At 42.3% G+C, this 18,226-nt stretch overlaps 1 protein-coding gene across 8 annotated transcripts in view; it reads right to left on the reverse strand.

The window, feature by feature from the left end:
- Positions 1–235: 235 nt before the first annotated feature.
- The window catches only part of IQSEC3 (IQ motif and Sec7 domain ArfGEF 3), a 212,604-nt gene continuing 194,613 nt past the window's right edge, over positions 236–18,226 (reverse strand). For 2 of the 8 annotated variants that reach the window (XM_042466565.1, XM_042466573.1), the window contains 5 exons: positions 16,032–16,131; positions 15,392–15,598; positions 14,355–14,447; positions 11,569–11,612; positions 236–9,180 (listed from right to left, as the gene is read on the reverse strand). In XM_042466565.1, coding sequence (XP_042322499.1) covers positions 8,743–9,180; positions 11,569–11,612; positions 14,355–14,447; positions 15,392–15,598; positions 16,032–16,131 — 882 coding nt within the window. In that variant the 3' untranslated portion in view covers positions 236–8,742. Of the gene's footprint in view, positions 11,486–11,568; positions 11,613–14,354; positions 14,448–15,391; positions 15,599–16,031; positions 16,132–18,226 lie in introns of all 8 variants that reach the window. The other 6 variants (XM_042466569.1, XM_042466568.1, XM_042466566.1 and 3 more) reach the window with 6 other exon arrangements.

The following is an 18,226-nucleotide window of genomic DNA, read 5'->3' on the forward strand; positions in this document are numbered from 1 at the left end:
TCAAGAAACTGCTGTAAAACAGCAGCAGGTGAAGTTTTGGGCACAGTGAGAGCTGGCCTTTGGTCTGGTCCAGAGGTATATCCATGCTGCTCAGCTAGAACAGTTTGGTACCACTTTAACCGCTATAGCTTAAAAGTCTTTATGGCACTCCTTTGGATTATATAGCACTGGAATCCAGCCTAAGTCCCACATCAAACTACAAATTTCAGGGCTGTTTAAGATGGAGCCATGGCAAGTAAAATGGCACTGCTATAACTGTGCAGTGTGGATACGTCCTGGAAGGCATTTTAAAAAATGTCCTCATCCAGCCTGGGCTAACTGTGGCTGTGTACATGGGAAGGGAAGAGAAAGAAACCAGACATGGCAAAGACAAAGAAGACATACTTGCACAAGTGACGTATCTCAATATAATTTCTAAAACTCTATTAACTGAACAGATAAAATACATCTTGTCTATTTCTGTTACAAAATATTAGCCATTTGGAGTCTTTGCTAGATGTGAGCACGCTGCTGTTCCCAAAGGAAGCTTCTCTTGAGAGTATGTACAGCAGAAAACTGGAACAGACAGACAGACAGACAGACAGACAGGTGCTCTCAAACAGCCTACACACATAGGTTAAGTAACATCGTTTGTTTTCTTGCTCAGAGAATGAAAAGAAACATCCGATGAGATGTTGCCGTGTGAGATTAACTGAGTGAAGAGAAATGTAATGAAACAAGAGATTCTTAAAGCTTCTGACCCAGGCGTGGCTGTTAAGGAGCAGTGAAGACACAGTAGGCTAGACAGCTGCTAGAGTGTTACAGACATCATCACTCAAGAGCTACTATCAACAGTCCTAGGCTTTGCCCTCACTGATAAAGTTACAGCAGATGCAATGCAATAGACTATGATGGCCCAGCACAGCTATTTGATGCAAATTCTCTTTAGCTCTCCCTCCCCTCCATCAATTCCCCTTTTAAAAGATGGAATCTTCCTGGCAGGCATCAACTCCAGAAATCTAGGGAACAGTGCTTGTTTCAGATGTTCCTCATACTTCCAAGAAACACTGCTTGAAGACAATAATATAATGTAAGTGTTAGACTAAAAACACTGTTTCTACTGGGATTTGGAAGCTGTTTGCTGCATTAATGCTGTTTTTCTTTAGAAGAAATAAAAAAAGATGATGTATCGTTTCAGTCTGAAGCCATTAGGAACAGAAAAGAGAGTGGAGGAGGGTGGATGCTCTGATCCTGAAATGTAGATACAAAGATGTATGAGCTATAGTTACATCTCTGATGCTCCCTATCTTTCAAGCACAGCCTCCCCACCACCAACAACATGGCCGTTTCTGAATAGCTGGAAAGCAAGGAGGTGGGGGATGATGTTTTCTTCTAGCTAAAATACCTTTTCTTGTAACACTCACTCACCCCCATGCCAGCAACTCATAAACGGGAGGTACTACTTAGCTTAAAAAGTAAGTTTGGGTGGGACTTATGGCCACTGTAAATGAATTCTGATGTCATATGTCAAACTTAAGACATCATCATTGCTGAACAGGATGCCAGGCAATCAGTCCTACAAGATCTTAAAGCCAGTGTGGTCAACTTGTTTCTGTATTGTAACTCCCATAATCCCTCATGAAAGGGCTGCAGGGAATTGCTGGCTAACATCATCTTGTTGCAAGAAAACAATGGTTCAGCATTTAAGGGGTTGTTGTTATTTTACTTCTCAAACATGGGAGGAAACACAAGCCAGTAACTAAGCTTTCGTTGTACTTTTGAGTCTCCAGGTACCCAGGTTTTCCCCAGACTATTCTTCCTTATCTTCATTTCTGACAGACATTCCTAAACTAGGTGGGTCACTGGTCTGCCTCAGAATACATCCATTCGAACAATTCTTGGAGAATACCTACATTACAAATTTGCATTTCATAGAATCGGAAGAGACCACAAGGGCCATCCAGTCCAACCCCCTGCCATTCAGGAACTCTCATATTTGTTTATACCAGTTCAAGTTTCATGGCTACCCCCTCCCCAATACACAAAATTATAATTTTGTAAGAATTCTCTGCTACATAACTCTAGAAACCTCTTATTTACAGACTACACTGTCCAGGGTTTTCTAAGAAGGGCAAAAACACTTTTTATTTGGATGGGTGGTCTTTACCCAAAAAGTGCTTAGATCATTGCAAAGGGCTGTGGCCCACAGAACATAATCTTTCCTCCAGGCACCATGGTTCCTGAAAATTGCCTCCAACCTGGCACCTTCCACATGTGTTCAATTATAACTCACATCATCTCCAGCCAGTTGTGGTGCAACCTCAGTAATGGAGACAACTGCTCTAGAATGTACTTCATTTGGCAAATATTGATCAAACCACGGTAACCTGTCTCTAATTGAATGCAAAGGGACTAGGTAACTGAGTCTGAAAGACGTGTTATTGACTTACAAAAATTATAATCCAGTCCAATGATGTGTACTTAAGTCCCATAGAAATGAATTGGTCTCTCACTCTCTGTGTAACAATGCTTAACAATATGACCAAAAAGACCTAGGAGATCATTTTAGAGATAAGACAACACACTGCTCTAGCTAGGACACTAATCTTTTTGTCTAGACATTTAGTGTTTCACTTTTCCAACCCCCTTCTCCGCCCCGCCCCCCAAAAAACTCAGGATGATAAGCATCAAAAGTTATTCATCAAGTCTGGCTTGCAGACTTTGTTTAAGCAAAACTCTCTGCCTGAACTTCTAAGAAGAAAGTTCCCTGCTGTTCTCACCCCAGGAAAAACACCATTTGCTATGCCTGTGAATAGCTTTGGGCAATATCATTACACATAGCAAGTAGCATATCAGGTCTTGTAGTTCACTACCAATTTAATATATTTTAATGTACCATCTCTCTAACTGCATAAAGCTAGAGAATTAGGAGTGTGTGTATGCGCACACACATCTCCAGACTAAGTTTCCAGTGTGCAACCACTCTGTCCTCCACGTTCACAGAATTTCAAGGGACCCAGACATTTGGAACTTCCTCATGTTCTTTCCATTTGCTTCTTCCATGTCTTTCATATAACAGAAAATTCTTTAAGGAAGGAAAGATAGAACATGAGCCCAATGTCTTCTAAAAAAATATTGATGGTACCCAGACACATCCATCTGGAAACAGCTTGGGTGGAGCTATATATCTAAAGCAGGCAAGGCATTGGGTTAAATGTCTACTATCTTACCAGGCATGCATTTCCAATTTAAATATGAGCCTTGATCAACCTGGGGTTTACTTAAATAATTTTGTGCTATCTTTAAGAAACTACCAAGGAAATTATGGGCTAGAGATGAAAATAATATTTGAAACATTTTTAAAGTGTTTGAAAAACATGTTTTTGAAGTGTGGAAAAATCCTGCACTGATGACAATCTTCAAAATTCAGAATTTAAATTTGTGCAAAATTCACATTTCTTCCCACAGAACCCAGTTCTTCTGTTTCAGGAAGCATCATTTCCTGTGTGGAAAATGTTGTTTCTACACAGAAATATTATTTTCTTTGCAGAAAATGTTTCTTGTACAGAAAATGCTGATTTCTCTGCAAAAATACCACGTGTAATTTGCACAGAATGTCTTGAACTGTGAATAGTCATCAAAATGGTGCAGTTTTTGGAGGCTTACTTATAATGGAAAGAATATTGCTAAAAAATTCTCATTGCTTCCTTCAATAACATAATTAGCAAAGAATTACATGCCTGGCATAGGCCTATGGAACCTCAAGAGATCAAGTATCTATGAGATGTATTGCCATACATAAAATAGAAATCGGATCTTTCAGCTTTGAAGATCTTTGAAAATAGCAGATTTCCTTTCACAATCTCATTTTCAGCTTTTTCAAAACTATTCCCTTTTTTATATTATAGGCAGTCATGAAACATCTGAATGTGAGCAAAAAATTCTAGAAATGCCTGCTTTTTCAAGGCACACATTGAGCATTATTGAAAATAATGCCAAATCCATAAGAATACTTTTTCCCAAGCTCTGCTCTTGCCTGCTGTTTTTGCTTGTCTTTCCTGGCCCCAGCTATTTGTATGTTTGGGAAACTGGGGAAGGGGCAATGATGGCGATGGAAAGAAGAGGGCTGGTGAAGACAAAACAGCTCCTGCACAATGGCTCTTTCCAGACTTCAGAGAATCTTAGGAAACAGCCAGAGATATCACCCTCTTCAAAGAATGCTAAAAAAAGAAAGGCCCAGGTCATTTCCCCATCTCTATATAATAAAAATAGTGCCTATCAGTCAAGTAGCTAATATACCACTAGGTAGGGTAGTGAAGGAGGGATCCAGATCTGAAGCTGTAAAATCCAGCACTGTTAAGTCCCAATACCTTTTTGTTTAAAAAATTAAGAAGAACAGAGGAGGGGGAGAGAGTGACATTGCAGGCAATACTTCCTATGATGAATCTCTTCACATTATTCCAAATCTATTATTAATTGCTTGGTGCTCTCACTCTTCCAGGAACCTCAAGCTCTCATAAATATTTCATCCAGAAAAACAATTATTTCATCAAATACTTTATGGTTTTTGTTGCCATTTTGTGTTAAATGTGAAGTAAAATCTAATTTATTTATCTAAACACACCAATCTTTTCATGCTTTAACTAATGCACCATGCAGATATGGATGTCTTCCAGGATAGCAGAAGATACCAAAAGCAGCAGCATGGGGGAGGACAGAGAATGAACCTAGCAGTGGCTCCTAAAATATAGTTACGTGTTCCATGGTGGGGAACAGGGGTGGACATTCAGGCAAACATGATTCCAGTCCTATACAGACCTTTATGTTTAATGTGCCATGGTCTCAAATGCTGCTGGGCATACAGCTTCAGATGTGCCCAGATTTCCATTCCCACTCTAGCCAGTGTGGCCTTCAGTGAAACCATATTGTGGACCAAAGCTGTAGTCTGCCATATTAAAGCAGAACATGGAAAAGTTATTTTGGGGGTTAAAATGCTGCTGCTGGCTTATGTTACCATACCCCCCATTATCCTAGGTGTGAATATTGGTGATGCACAAAGAGGTATCAAGTACCTCCTTATATAGTTACCTTTTTCCCAGCTGCACTATGGCAGATAGATTGTTGTCCCACTGCATCACTTTTGGCTAGTCAGTGGCCAGGAACACCCAATCACCACTGTGTAGCCAGGGAAAATCTAGGAGAGCTAAGACTGCTCCTTCTTTCATGGCTATGAGAGATACATTGCACCTGTGCATAGCTCCACATCTGGAGCTGGTTGGTGTAGAGGGATATCTGGGTAGCATCCAATTGAAAAATGAGCAGCCTTCATCCCCCCTGGACTCCTCACCCAAGCTACATTGACAGATGTCCACCAGCATTAAACAGGAACTTGACCTTGGATTACAACATCCAGAATACAAACTGTAGTACAAAATAGTATTCCTCCCTCCAGAAAACCCTCTGTTCAAAGAAAGCTCTCTGTCTTGAGATCTGGTATAATATGTCATGTAGCCTTCGGATGCTTGAGCATTTACCTCCCTGCAATGATGGGAAACCATGCAGTTTTCCTATGAAATTTGTGCACCTTGTCCAGAAACTGCAGCGTTTTGGAAAATGTGCAGCTTTTGGCAGAGAAATGGGGGGAAAGGTGCAACTTTCCATACAGAAAGGAAATTGTGAAACATTCAAACTAGCAAAGGCTTCAGCTTCAATCAGCCCAAATTTCTTTTCCAGCTATATGAAATTCAAACTGGGAAAGCTGATGCATGAAAATTGCAAACGTAGGTTATTTAGAGCAAAGCTGCACATTGTTAAACTCCTGCATAGTTTTCAAAACCTGAACAGTTTATGTTGCGCCAGGAACAACAACAACAAAACCCGCTGCAAGTTGCAGGAATTTTCAACATGCAGTTTCTCAAGGGGTTAGGACTCCAAATTTGACCTCAGTTGGGAGGCTGGCAAATATCCATTCCATTCCCGGGGAAGGCATGGTTAGTACATCTAACAAATGGAATGGAAAGTGACCGTGGCTGGATGAGAACATCCCTGTAAAATTCCATGAGTGTGGCAGGGTAATTGCACAATGTAAGTCTTTTGGGGATACATCCCATGTCTTGTTATGTAACCTGATGGATTTAAATGGGGGCCTTCCCATCACAGTAGGCTTCAGGTTCACCAGTGTAAAGTTCCTCTTTCTACCTCACACAGAAAGTAAAAAAATCCTTTGCTCTCCTTTTTCTTTCACTCATAAACAAATATACACATTTTAAAATAATAATAAAAGAGACTTGAAACTTGTTCTGCCCTATTTCCAAATCCTAAAGTTGATCTTCTTAAGCCTCACAGGGAGATGGAGTGAGCAAGAGCAAAGCCCTTAAGCTAATTAATGCTGCTCCTCCCTCATGCGTGGGGAAGATATTTTTTCTAAAAATACAGCCATAGTACATTTTAATACCATCTTTCTGCACGTCAGCATCCCTGATAACTGCAAGGAGCTGAGCTCCTTTTTCATCTTCTCTCCCTGGAACTCCCCACCCACCTTTGCCATACATTATTGCAGAGGGGGGCATTGTGAAAAGAAAAGGAAGGAATGGAAGGAAGAGTTATTAATCTGATTTGTGCTTACATGATTGGCTACACTAACAACACTTAATATATTGGATTTGCAATATATCTGGTTTGTTTTATATATTCATAAAGGCGAAACACGAAGGCTCTCAGATAGTGAGATATTCCTTGCCTCTCTTCAGTTTCATCTTGACTAATCGTGTTTCATTTCATTTGCTTACAATTGCTAAGGCAGGTTAAGGCCAGGATTTCAACAAAAGCACACAGAATTACCCAGAACATGACCCAATGTAGCATGTTTCCCTGCCTGTGTAAACATATGCTGTTGACTCAGGATAACGTCCCTAAATAAACCTCTGTGATGCTAGTTGGTACAAGCAGCTCAGAATGGAAAGAGGGAGTCAAACAGGAATGTGAATATGGAAAGAAGCACCTGGAGCCAATTTGAAAACACATATGCTACATGTTGGGACTATCACAGGATTTAGTTGTTGCCCTACTTCTTCCCTGCCCTATTTCTCTCTGCTTCCCTGGGGGCATATCAGGGCTGGCTCTACCATTAGGCCAAGTGAGGCAATTGCCTCAGGCAGCAGGTGATGGTGTGTATATGTGCAACAGCCACTCCTCTCTATTGCAGAACACCATGAGGGATGCACTGCCTCACCTGCATCTAATCTATCCTGCTGCTCTGGTGCAACGCGGGACACTGCCCCATCATCAGGGTGTAAGACCAGGTTACTACTATACATGGAAATATGTGGGCGTCACTACACTCTTGTCCTTTGACACAGGCAGCAAAATGATTTAGGGGCTCTGTGTGTGTGTGTGTGTGTGTGTGTGAAAAATGGAGGCAGTTTCTAAGGGTGAGATTATTCTTCCCCTCTAGCCTGGAAGTTGCCACATCAATGCTACTATTTTCGGTGAGCTGGGTTGCAAGTCTGGCTGCACCATTATAGCACTTTGATCCCACTTTTAACTGCCATGGCTGAACCCTATGGAATCCAGGGACTTGTAGTCTAGTGCGGGATTTAGAATTCTATAGTGCATTCCCTTGAATTACAGCATTAGAGCTCTCTGACAGAGAAGTAAAAGAGTCCTACAGAGCCCAGGATTCTGTAGAATGGAGCCAGGGCCCTTGAAGTAGTATGAAGTAGTGGATATATTTGTGGAGTGTGGCTACACCCTGGGACAAAATGAAAAGCAAGATGAATAAAAATATTAGAAAGGAATCACTTTCCAGGATTATTAATTTCAGAAAGTGGCCATGCCAGGAAGATTTCCAGATCCAATTCTTATTTTTTTCCTAAATCTCCCCAGACCAGGCTAGTTCTTCCTTTTACCAGGCAAAGTCCACACACATTCAACCATAAAGTGAATATTTACAAGTGGTGCATTTCTGCTGATATCCAGCAAAGCTTTCACATTACAATGCAGATTTTGGATGTCCAAAGTGAGGCCATCTTTGTGTTTGACTGCAGCATGGGGAGCAGAACCCTCCTCCTTCTTCTTCCTCTTTCTCTCGATTTCCCCTCCATCATCTTGCTGTGAGAGAACAGGGTAACCCCAAAAAGGCAATGAGTAGGAAGTGTGATGAGTGGCATACGTTTTCAGCTCCAATTTAGCAAGCTGCAGTGGTGGTAGCAGCAGGAACAGTAGCAGTAGCGGCTCCTCAGACCCAACAAGGTGAACTACCAAAGTCAATGCCCCCCAAAGGTCAGTCTAGTTGGTTTTGGTCAGAAACCTGTGGAATTTAGTAATGGTGAGAAAACAAGGAAGTGGAAGAAGCAAGGAAAGAGAACTAGAAAGAGGAACTGAAGACACAAAGCATAGGAAGCCAAGGACAATAAAGCTCATCAGAGAAGAACATGGCCGTATGTGTCAGGAGGAAGAAAGGTGCATGTGTGCAGCTAAAAGGGTGGAAGAGTGGGCAGCAAACATCTTCTGAAGCTGTCAGGCAGTTTCTACAGGTATCGATCCTTGCAAAAAGAATAGTTTCAGGAGAGATGGTAAGGAATTAGGTGTGTTCATTATACATACTGTAATTTATTTCATTATCACTATATGTTTTCACTCTTTCTCTGTCACTTTCTTTTTCTTTCATTTTGCTAAAAAATAAATCACAAACTAGATTTTCTTTGAAGACGGAAAAGGGTCCCAGGGTAAGTCTGTGCTGTTTGGCTAGTGCTGGTGGCGCTGCTACACTAGACTGCGTGAGCCACTGGAGTACCTGCGTCTCTGAAGCAAGGAGCTGGGGGGACAGGTCTGGTGTGGGTGGTTGTAGGGTGGTGGTGGAGGCGGAAGGGGGGGCTGATGGATGATTTTCACCGGGGTGCCTTGGAGACCACTGCCTAGACTGCGCAAGGGGGTGGAGCTGCAGGAATCGGAGGACACGTAGCGCGTCAGAGTCTGGTTGAGGGCTGGCTCCATGCGTGCGAGGCACGGTTTGTCCAAGACTATAACTTTGACAATCTGCTGGCACTGTACAAGTGTCCCTGCTGAAGCAGGGTAAGAGGGCACCAATGCTGTCTCCAGCCTCTCCCGAGGCATGTTAGGACGTGTGCTGGGCTGCATTCCAATCTCGAGCCCCGGGACAGAGTTGTGCTGGTACGTTTGAAGCCTGTTGTGAATTGACACCTAGTTTAGAAACAGTCAAAGAAGCATTAAATGTTACAAGACTTCTTCCCATCTGCTAATGTGGGCTGCCCTTTACCCTTCCACCCTCCATCCAGTGTTCTTCCCCATAAGCCACAACCCACCTTAAACTTTACCCTTCTATCCCACCAGTATGCATCATCGTCCCATCCACCCCTAGAAATCACCCCTGAATGTTTCATCTAGAAATAAAGAGTTGCTTTATAGCAAAGGCAGTGATGCTGTTCTCCACACATACAGCACAACCTCAACTATCCAGACTGAATAAACTCAGCCAAGTGCTATTGTCACTTAAAGTGCTTCAGAAGTTTTAAATTGAGATGATATAGGCAGCTGATGGCCTGAGCCCACTGCCTTTCAGGCCAAAAGATATTTTGTTTTTTGAACTGTTAGTTCTTTTCAGTTATATCTCATTCCCCCCACCCCATTGTCTTTTATTTAGAATGAAAGCAACTAAGGATAAAGATGCTCTTATTTTTTTTCTTTACAGTTACGCCTTATGGTTATGTTTCTAAATAGAGCTTCTATGACTGAAGCTCCTACAAAATCCTACATCATAATGGAATTCATGGGCCAACAAGGCAGAAAAGGGGGAGGATAATTGAGGTTGCACATATTTGCAGAGAGGGGAAAAAAAAGATTTGCTGACACTCAAAAGAAAGACTTGAGCTCTTCCTAGCTCCTGTCTTTCTGAGCAGGAAGGTGCACACATGACTCACTAATCTGCTTACAAAAGAAGAAAATTAAAAATTAAAAGAAAAAACACACACAAGCAGAATTCTGACATATTTCAGCAAACTTGCAGCTCGCTCTGATCCACTCGATGGTTTGCAAGTGAAAGGAAATGATTTTACATATGCCGAAAAGGTAAAAGTAAAAAACAAAAACAAACTACCCATCCAACTTTAAACAATGATTTTTTTTAAAAAAAGAAATCTGATGAAATGGCAGCAGATCAGGTAATCTCAGAGAAAATGGAGATGCTTGCTTCTGCTGAGAAGTAAGAGGAGGGAGAGGGGAGGAAGAAGGGCTTGATGTGTCTTCCACGAGAAGCTCAAAGGGCTTCCCAATCTTTGACTGAAAAGAGGAACTAAAATGGAATGCAGCTCTCCTTGGAAGGGGTATCTTTGGGGCAATGGGCAAAATCTCTAGAAATAAAGAGTTTCAGAAGTGTGTAGCTCTTCAGGATATGGGGCCAGGGTGATGGAAAGAAGGAAAGAAAAAGAAGAGAAGAATCTCTTCTATAGAGCCCTCTTTGCTTGATTCTGGAATTCCCCCAAGGAAGCCATATTTATGAAGTGCCTCCTTAGAATTCTGTGTCCCTAAAGTGATCATTCCTTCATGCCTTTGCAGGTGCAAAAGGTGCATGTGAAGCCATGGAGATGCCTGTCCATCCTTCCCAAAGCAGGAGCAGTAGGCACGGCAATGAATTAGCTTTTACAAAGTACTTCATCATGGGCAGGTGCAGGGGAACAAGCACATCTGTGGTTGCAGATTTTTCTCACAGGCTGTGGAACAGAAAGCTGTGGGGCAAAATAGCCTCAGAGGCCTAAACAGAAGTAACCAAAAAAAGAGGTGCTGGAGCAGTATATCTGCCTAGAAATGGAGGTTTCAGAGGAAATGGATGTTGATGGAGGAAAGCAGCTCTTGCCCCCATGAAAAGTAGCACTTGGAAGGAGATGGAGATGGGCAGTATCTGCAGGGAAGAGATTTGGAGAAAGGCAAAAGCCAGGGCAAATTAAATATTCTGGAGAAATTTCCCAGACTAGAACTTTCCTGGTAAACTAGGAACCATAAAAGGACTTTTACAGTGGAGTCTTGTCTCCCAAACAAGGACAGACAATTAAGTTCTCTCAGCAACCATATCAGACTGGGATACTTTTAATGAGCTTCCAACACATGAAGAGTCTCATTCAATATGTTCTAGGCCCTGACAGAGGCACCAGTGTCTAGGGCAGAAGAGCCTATAGGGGAAAGATCACAGTAGTGACTATTAGCTGGGTTTCTGTCATGGCGATGACCTGTCAGGGGAGTTCATCTCAGCTGCGTCTCTGATTTCTCCTGAAGTGTGTTTGGTGGGGATGAGGAAGGAGCAGGTTAGTCTCCAAGAGTTCGGGTGCTTGCTCCATGAAGGATGTGTTAACAGTTATAGAAACGGCTTGAAAAAAATGCTTTGAAGTTTAATCTGGATTTGAAAGTTGTATTACCCGTCCTAGCAGTAACTTTTTATTGTATCTCTGGAAATTGGTAAAATTGTCAGTCTGGCTGGGGAGGCATTGATTAAAACCTGAGAAAAGAAACAACAGAGAATGTAAGAAGAGCTGAACTGAGGGAGAATTACTTACCTCAGCTGCTGTGCATTCTACTTACCTCCACTGTGTTATCCGGGATCTTCTCTCCCAAATCTTTTTTGCCTTTGAAAACAAAAGAGGTCCTTTCCTTAGTGACAAAATATAAACTTTCTGTCAGACGTTTCTGACGTCTCACTGATTGGACACTTTTCAGAATCCTACAAGCCACCATGCCTTGGTCTTTCTTCTCCTGGCCAGCCACTGAATGGACTGCCAGCTATCAGAACCAAGAAATGGTTTTGGAAATATATTAATAATCTAAGACCTTTTTCTAACATTTGGTTTTAAGTATCCAGCTTGTTGCTACAATTCAAAACATGTTCAAAATACAGATATTTGAATCACAAAGTTGATTTAGTGGAATTAGTTTCAGATGGGGTTTTATCCACCTGGCATTAAGACATCAACACTATAAAGGCATCAGTTTTATCCTAGTTCACTTTTTATGGTTTTCCACAAGTACTTAGTTTGGTTCAAAGAGTTCCCTAGTCCCCCTACCAGAACATAATAGTTCCCTTGTTTCATGGGGAGATGGGTATAAACCATCACTATAGGTCCGAAGTGTAATACCTTTATATATATATAAAAAAATTACCATCCATTTAGCCTAAAATACCTACACTTACTTCATAAACTTATATCCTACTTTTCTTCCATCCCAGAATCCAAAGCCATGAACATCAGTCTCCCATCCATACACTAACTAGGCTCAGATCTACATAGCTTTAGAAAATTGCTGCCTTGGATGCCTTCAGGCCATGCCCTAGAAAATTACAAAGGTCAGTATTTGTTCTCATGGGCTTTCTACAGATTAATCATTGTATACACTTCATTGACTGCAGTGCTGGCAGACTGGTGAAATTATATTGTTGCCACAAAAGGCAATCCCCATAGTTTAAGAAAAGCTTGAGACTTCACAAAGGTCAAAAAGAAGCATTTCCATCCCTCAGTTCTTCCACAGTGATCATTTTCCTTTCTTTGCTTCTTCTTTTTCAGGGATCTGGTGACACACTTTGGGCATTTCAGCACCACAGAATCAGAAACAGACAGATAACTCAGAGACTGTAGGTTTCCTTTGGTTATTAGGAGGTCAGTACCAATTTATAGTTCCTTCCATTGGAGAGATGACTGGATTGATTCATCAGACGGTCAATGTAATTATCAGGAGGTGTACAGTTTTGAAGTTTCTAGTAAGAATACTGTTTCAGCCCATTTAAAAAAAAACAACAACATTTAACTATTTCTCCTTATTTGGAAAAGAAAAAGTTTGAGAAGAAAAATAATTCAAATGTGAGAGAAGCTGAAAATGACAGATTAATTTATCTGAAGGTCCTGAGTGCTTAACTTGTAAAAGTCTGGGTTTGAATCCTTTCATATCCATCCATGTTAGTACTGAATTGGAATCACCATCGCTTTTTATCTAAGATGCTTCTCATCTTACATCATGACATGACTATCTGCCCATACAGAAAGTTGTTATTGTGGGCCTTCAAGTAGTTTCTGACTTATGGTGACTCTAAGATGAACCTATCATGGCATTTTCTTGGCAAGATTTGTTCAGAGCAGATGTGCCTTTGCCTTCCTCTGAGACTGGGAGAATGTGACTTGCTCAAAGTCAGTCAGTGGATTTCCATAGCGTTAAAATCCTAGGCACTTTACAGACTGCCCAAAAGGGTGGTCTGAAAAGCGCCTTCATTTGCTGCATGGAGGAGCCTCAGCGGCCAAACCGCACGGCTCCTCCACGCAGCAAAAAGAAACTGCAAAATGCAGCTTCTTCTTGCGGTGTGCTAATGACGTTGCAAGGCGCCAATGGTGCACTTGCAGCGTCATTAGTGCCATACGACGTGCGGACGCTAAGCATCCACAACGTCAAAATGGCGGCGCCTGTGTAGAATGGGTGCCACCATTTTGTACGCGCTGAGTGCGTACTAGGGTTAGGGGCGTCCGGAAAGGACGCCCCTTTCTAACCCTAGTATGTGCTCGGCATGTACTAGGGTGCCCGTGTGGAACGGGCCCTAGTCTCCAGAGTCATAGGAGTTTACCACAGGGAAGGGAATCACCCACATCCTGTGAATAAATGGGTATTAAATTTGTGAACATCCTGCAATAGGAGGATTGTCTTCAGATGATATTGCATGAATTCGCCATTATCCCAACATTAACCCGTAAATAAAGTGGCCAAACTGTGCCATTTTTTATTTTTGGAATTTTCCCAAAAATAAAAAGTGGCACAATTTGGCCACTTTATTCATGGGATAATGGTGACATCGTGTGACGTAGTCTGAAAACAATCCTGCTCTTGCAGGATGTTCATGGGATTTAATGCCCATTTATTGATGGGATGTGGGCACTTCCCTCTCATGTGATAAACTCCATAGTTTAACACTAAAACCACTAAACCATGCTGGCACTATTGAATTTGATGCTGCAGAAGAATGCTTATTTTGGGCAGTTTACCAGTACTGAAAATTTCTTTATATCTGGGACAGAAAGAATATGAAGATTTAAAATATTTGAATGTAGCTGAAAGGCAAATGGATTGATTTCCCACTTTCTCTATCTCTGTTATGTACCAATAGTTAGCCAAAAGATGTACCTTTCATTTTTCTTGGTCAAATTTCCAGTTCAGGAAACCACAGGCTTGTTGTTTCAAGGATCAGTTTGATACAACTATTCTTCTTCAAAGTAACTGAAGTGTTTTTTCCTCCTTCCTGTTCCTAGTACCCTGGATGTCTATGCAACAACTTCTGTGCCAACTAACTTTTGGGCTAAGAAAAGAAGACTATATTTATGCCTGCCTCTGACCTGTTGGAGATCCTTGCTTGGACTGTGTTTCCATTTGAGCTCCATTACTCTTTAAAGCAATATTCTTTGCTCCATGTTGCTTCTCCAGCTCCCCTAAGGCAAAAGGAGAAAGAGACATTTTAAAGTGTCTGGGAGGATGAAAAGAAAGTACAGCAATAAGAGGGAAACCAAGAAGGATATGGAAGTAAGGCCAAAGAGAGAGAAGGAAGCACAGGAGACAGGCAGAGAAACAGTATTTCAGAGGGTGTGCATTATGTCCATGTAGCATGTGCAATGCACCAACGCACATGCATACATAGACAAAAAGACTGTGACTATGCTGTGTACTGAAAAATATCAACATAACCCACAGTAAGCACATGCACATATGTTTGCTTGACTACAAGAAATGACTCTTGTGCCTGGTGATCAAAACTAAAGGCACAGAATAACCAGACACAGGAGCACTACTTCCCTGAATGACCCATTTGTAACCCTATGGAGATTCATTGTAATGACTTGTAATTGCCACTTCTGTGACAACACCTTTTTGGCAATTTAATCTTGAATATTTAAAACAGGGGTTGGCAAAGGGAGAACTGTGGGCTGCATGTGGCCCTCCATGCCCTAACCCTACATCTTTAAACACCACAGCCTCAAGGGCCTGTGAGGGGGAAATTCACCAAGTTTCCCTCCCCCCAACTCTTTTAGATGGTGGAATTTTTTTTCAAAATTTGAAATTACTTCTATTATCTTCCTGTTTTTGTTGTTGCTGTTGCTTTTTTAAAAAAGCCTCATGGGCCTAACAAAGGCCCCAAAGACTTCCAAATGTTGGGAAATTGTCCCCAAATGAGGGGCTATGTGAGTTAAAAATTAATAAGGGGATACATGCCCAACCAGAAATATGTGTGCTCCCACCAGACCCCTACTCTTGTTTTAAAAATAAGACCTTTAAACCTTCCTGAGAATCTTGCCCTCTGCCCTTTTCTTAAAGAAGAAATGGCACCCTGCCCAAAACAGACACAAAAATAACGTAAGACACAGACATATGTACATACAGACAAAATGACTGCAAGGAGTCTGGACCGCGCTGGGAGCCTTACATTCAATTCGAATCTGCTCTAGCTCCATCACCTCTGCTATTGACTCTTTTAGGTCTTCCACAAATTTCTGCATTTCCTCTGCACCCAGAGCACAGAAATGGAGTACCTGTTTCTTCTCTGAGCCTGAAACTGGAGTCACCAAGGTGATGCCATGGGGATAGTCTATGAAAAAGAGTAAGAGAGGATGTGAAACACATATGAGGTTTCATGGAAGACTGGAATAATCTGAGAAGAATCAGTAGTCCACTGACAGAGCACATTCTTTGAATGCAGAAGAATCTGGGTATCTCCAGTTAAAAGGGTCAGATAACAGAACTTAGGGAAGATCTGGACTGGAGTTCTGAGAGAATAGCTACCAGTTAAACTAGCCAACACTAGTCTAGATGGATAAACAGTCTGAGCTGCATTGAAATAAGCTTCTCATACAAGTTACAATCCTACTAATTACATTAGCAATAATTACATCCTCCAATTAGCACTGATTACATCCTCCTACTACGTCCAACAAGGTTTATATCGCAGGAAAAGCCAGACTATGGATATCCTACTCTGACGTCATCTGGCAAGTGACCAACCAAGACTGTGACAGACTTACATTCATTCTCAAAGAGATGAAACTGCATTCCTAACAGCCCGACTGACTTGCAGAATGTATAAGTGGAGGAGCTTTTCTTCTTGGGGCAAAGCTTGAGGATCTGTTAGAGCATACAGAGAAAGGAAGAAATAAAGTCAAAAGTATGAGCAAAGCATTATGGGAAAGAGTGGGGCCAAAATAAATACTTATCCTTTTATGATAAGTATGTTGGCTGGGCCTCTTTCAGGATTGCTGCAGTTGTGTAATCCTGCATGGCAGGGGGGTTGTACTGGATGACCCTTTCAAGTGCCTTCAAGCTCTAATATTCTATTATCATGAGAGGGGAAATGGCTTATCAAGCCTTGATAATACCTGATTCCACCTTGTGGAATACCTGTTAGGTGATTTTCTTGCCTTGACTTACTGCAACAACCCCGATCCTCTCTGTTCCTACCTGTGAGAAATGAGGAGCTCTGGTCCACATGTCAGATATGATCCACAGGATTCCTTATCCTGCTGATGAGCTTCTTCTGCTTTGGATGGAATCCTGTTGGTGGCTTACATAGGTAGAATTCTCACTTATGTTGGGCCCATTCAGACTGGCATCAAAAATCTGGAAGGAACTGGGCTGATTTGGATGCCCCTCCCCCGAATCTCTCTGTTAGCAAGTGCCCACTACAAAAAGAGGGGCATTTTAAATCGAATGCATTCTGTGCCTGCTGTGAAGGCGCCTGCTGTCAATCAAGCGATCGTCATGGTGACATTTTTGCAGGGGCATCGGAGGTGTCCTCCCCCCTCCTTTTTTTTAAAGAGCCATGCACAAAATGCCCTGGTGTCAATTTTTTTAAAACCTCTTTTTTGTGTGTTGTGTGTATGTGTGGGCATTTGGGTCAGATCTGCCCCTGTCCCCACTTTCAATCCCATGCAAACTAATGCATCCCCCACTCCTTGCCCCTCAGAATGCCTCTTACACATGAAATAATGATGATGATGATGATGATGATGATGATGATGATGATGATGATGATAAATTTCTCACCTCAGAAATGCCAGTAAAACTGCCATGCATTCCATTTTTTAAATTATTATTTTTTTTGCTTTTAAAAGCAATTCAGGGCTGCCTCTGAATTCAGTAGCAAAAGCATGTATCATTGTCTAATTGACAAGAGCAAAAAATGTAACATTCGCATTGTAGGATTGTAACATTTGCATTCGCAACATTTCCTGTTTGCTTGAAGCGAGCAGAGAAACCCCTTGCACAAGCTGCTAGCCCTGCTCTATCTGCCTCAAGAAAAAAAAATCATGCGCATATTTGGTCAAAAATAATTTTAAAAAAATATGAAAAGGGGAGTGCCTGATGTGAGCTCCGTTCGTGCCCTGCCTTTGACCTGACCTGACCCTTTTCCTCCTGCTAGAGGAGCTTTGCCATTGCCTTCCAATGAGGCTGAGAGAGTGTGACCTGTCAGTTCCAACTAAAGTAGACCCATGGAATCAATTGGGAATAAAATGGAAATGCAGCGCAGGCATTCCTGTAGCATCCTCATATAACACAAATAATAAGAACAATAATAATCCAGGAGCAAGAGGAAAGTAGAACAAGCAAGCACCCAAAAAATAATGCACATAAGTTGTCAAAAGAGGCTGATTTCCCTACATGCCCCAGCTTGGACCCACAGCCCTACTTCCCTGGGCAATCCTCCTTCCTTCCGACCCTCACCTCCCTTTGAACTTTCTCCACCACCCCCCCACCTCCCTCTGACAATAATCCAGGAGCAAGAGGGAATGAAAGTAGAACAAGCAGCCTGATTTCCCTACATGCCCCAGCGCAGCCCCACAACCCAATTCCCCCTGGAAATCCTCCTCCTCCTCCTCCTTCCTTCAGACCCTCCCCTTCCTCGGGGATGCCCATTGACCCTTTCCCCCAGCTCCTTCATCCTCCTCCTCCTCCTGCTCCATTTTAGGATCCCCTCCATGGCTCCCTTCCTCCCACGGCCCCTTCCTCCTCCTCCTCCTCCTCCTCCTCCTTCATCACTTTCTCCACCCCCCACCTCTCTCTGACAGTCCTCTGCAGCTCAAAAGTCACCCCTGATTTCCCCTTTTCCTCCTGTCACCCTTTGCATCCAGATTCCCCTTTTTTTCAGCTCTTTCCTCCTCCTCCTCCTCCTCCCCCTCCCCTCGGATGAGGGGAGGGAATGCTCTGACCTCTGCCCACCCTC

The sequence above is a fragment of the Sceloporus undulatus genome, chromosome 5 (assembly GCF_019175285.1).
Source record: "Sceloporus undulatus isolate JIND9_A2432 ecotype Alabama chromosome 5, SceUnd_v1.1, whole genome shotgun sequence".
NCBI classification, from domain to species: Eukaryota; Metazoa; Chordata; class Lepidosauria; order Squamata; family Phrynosomatidae; genus Sceloporus; species Sceloporus undulatus.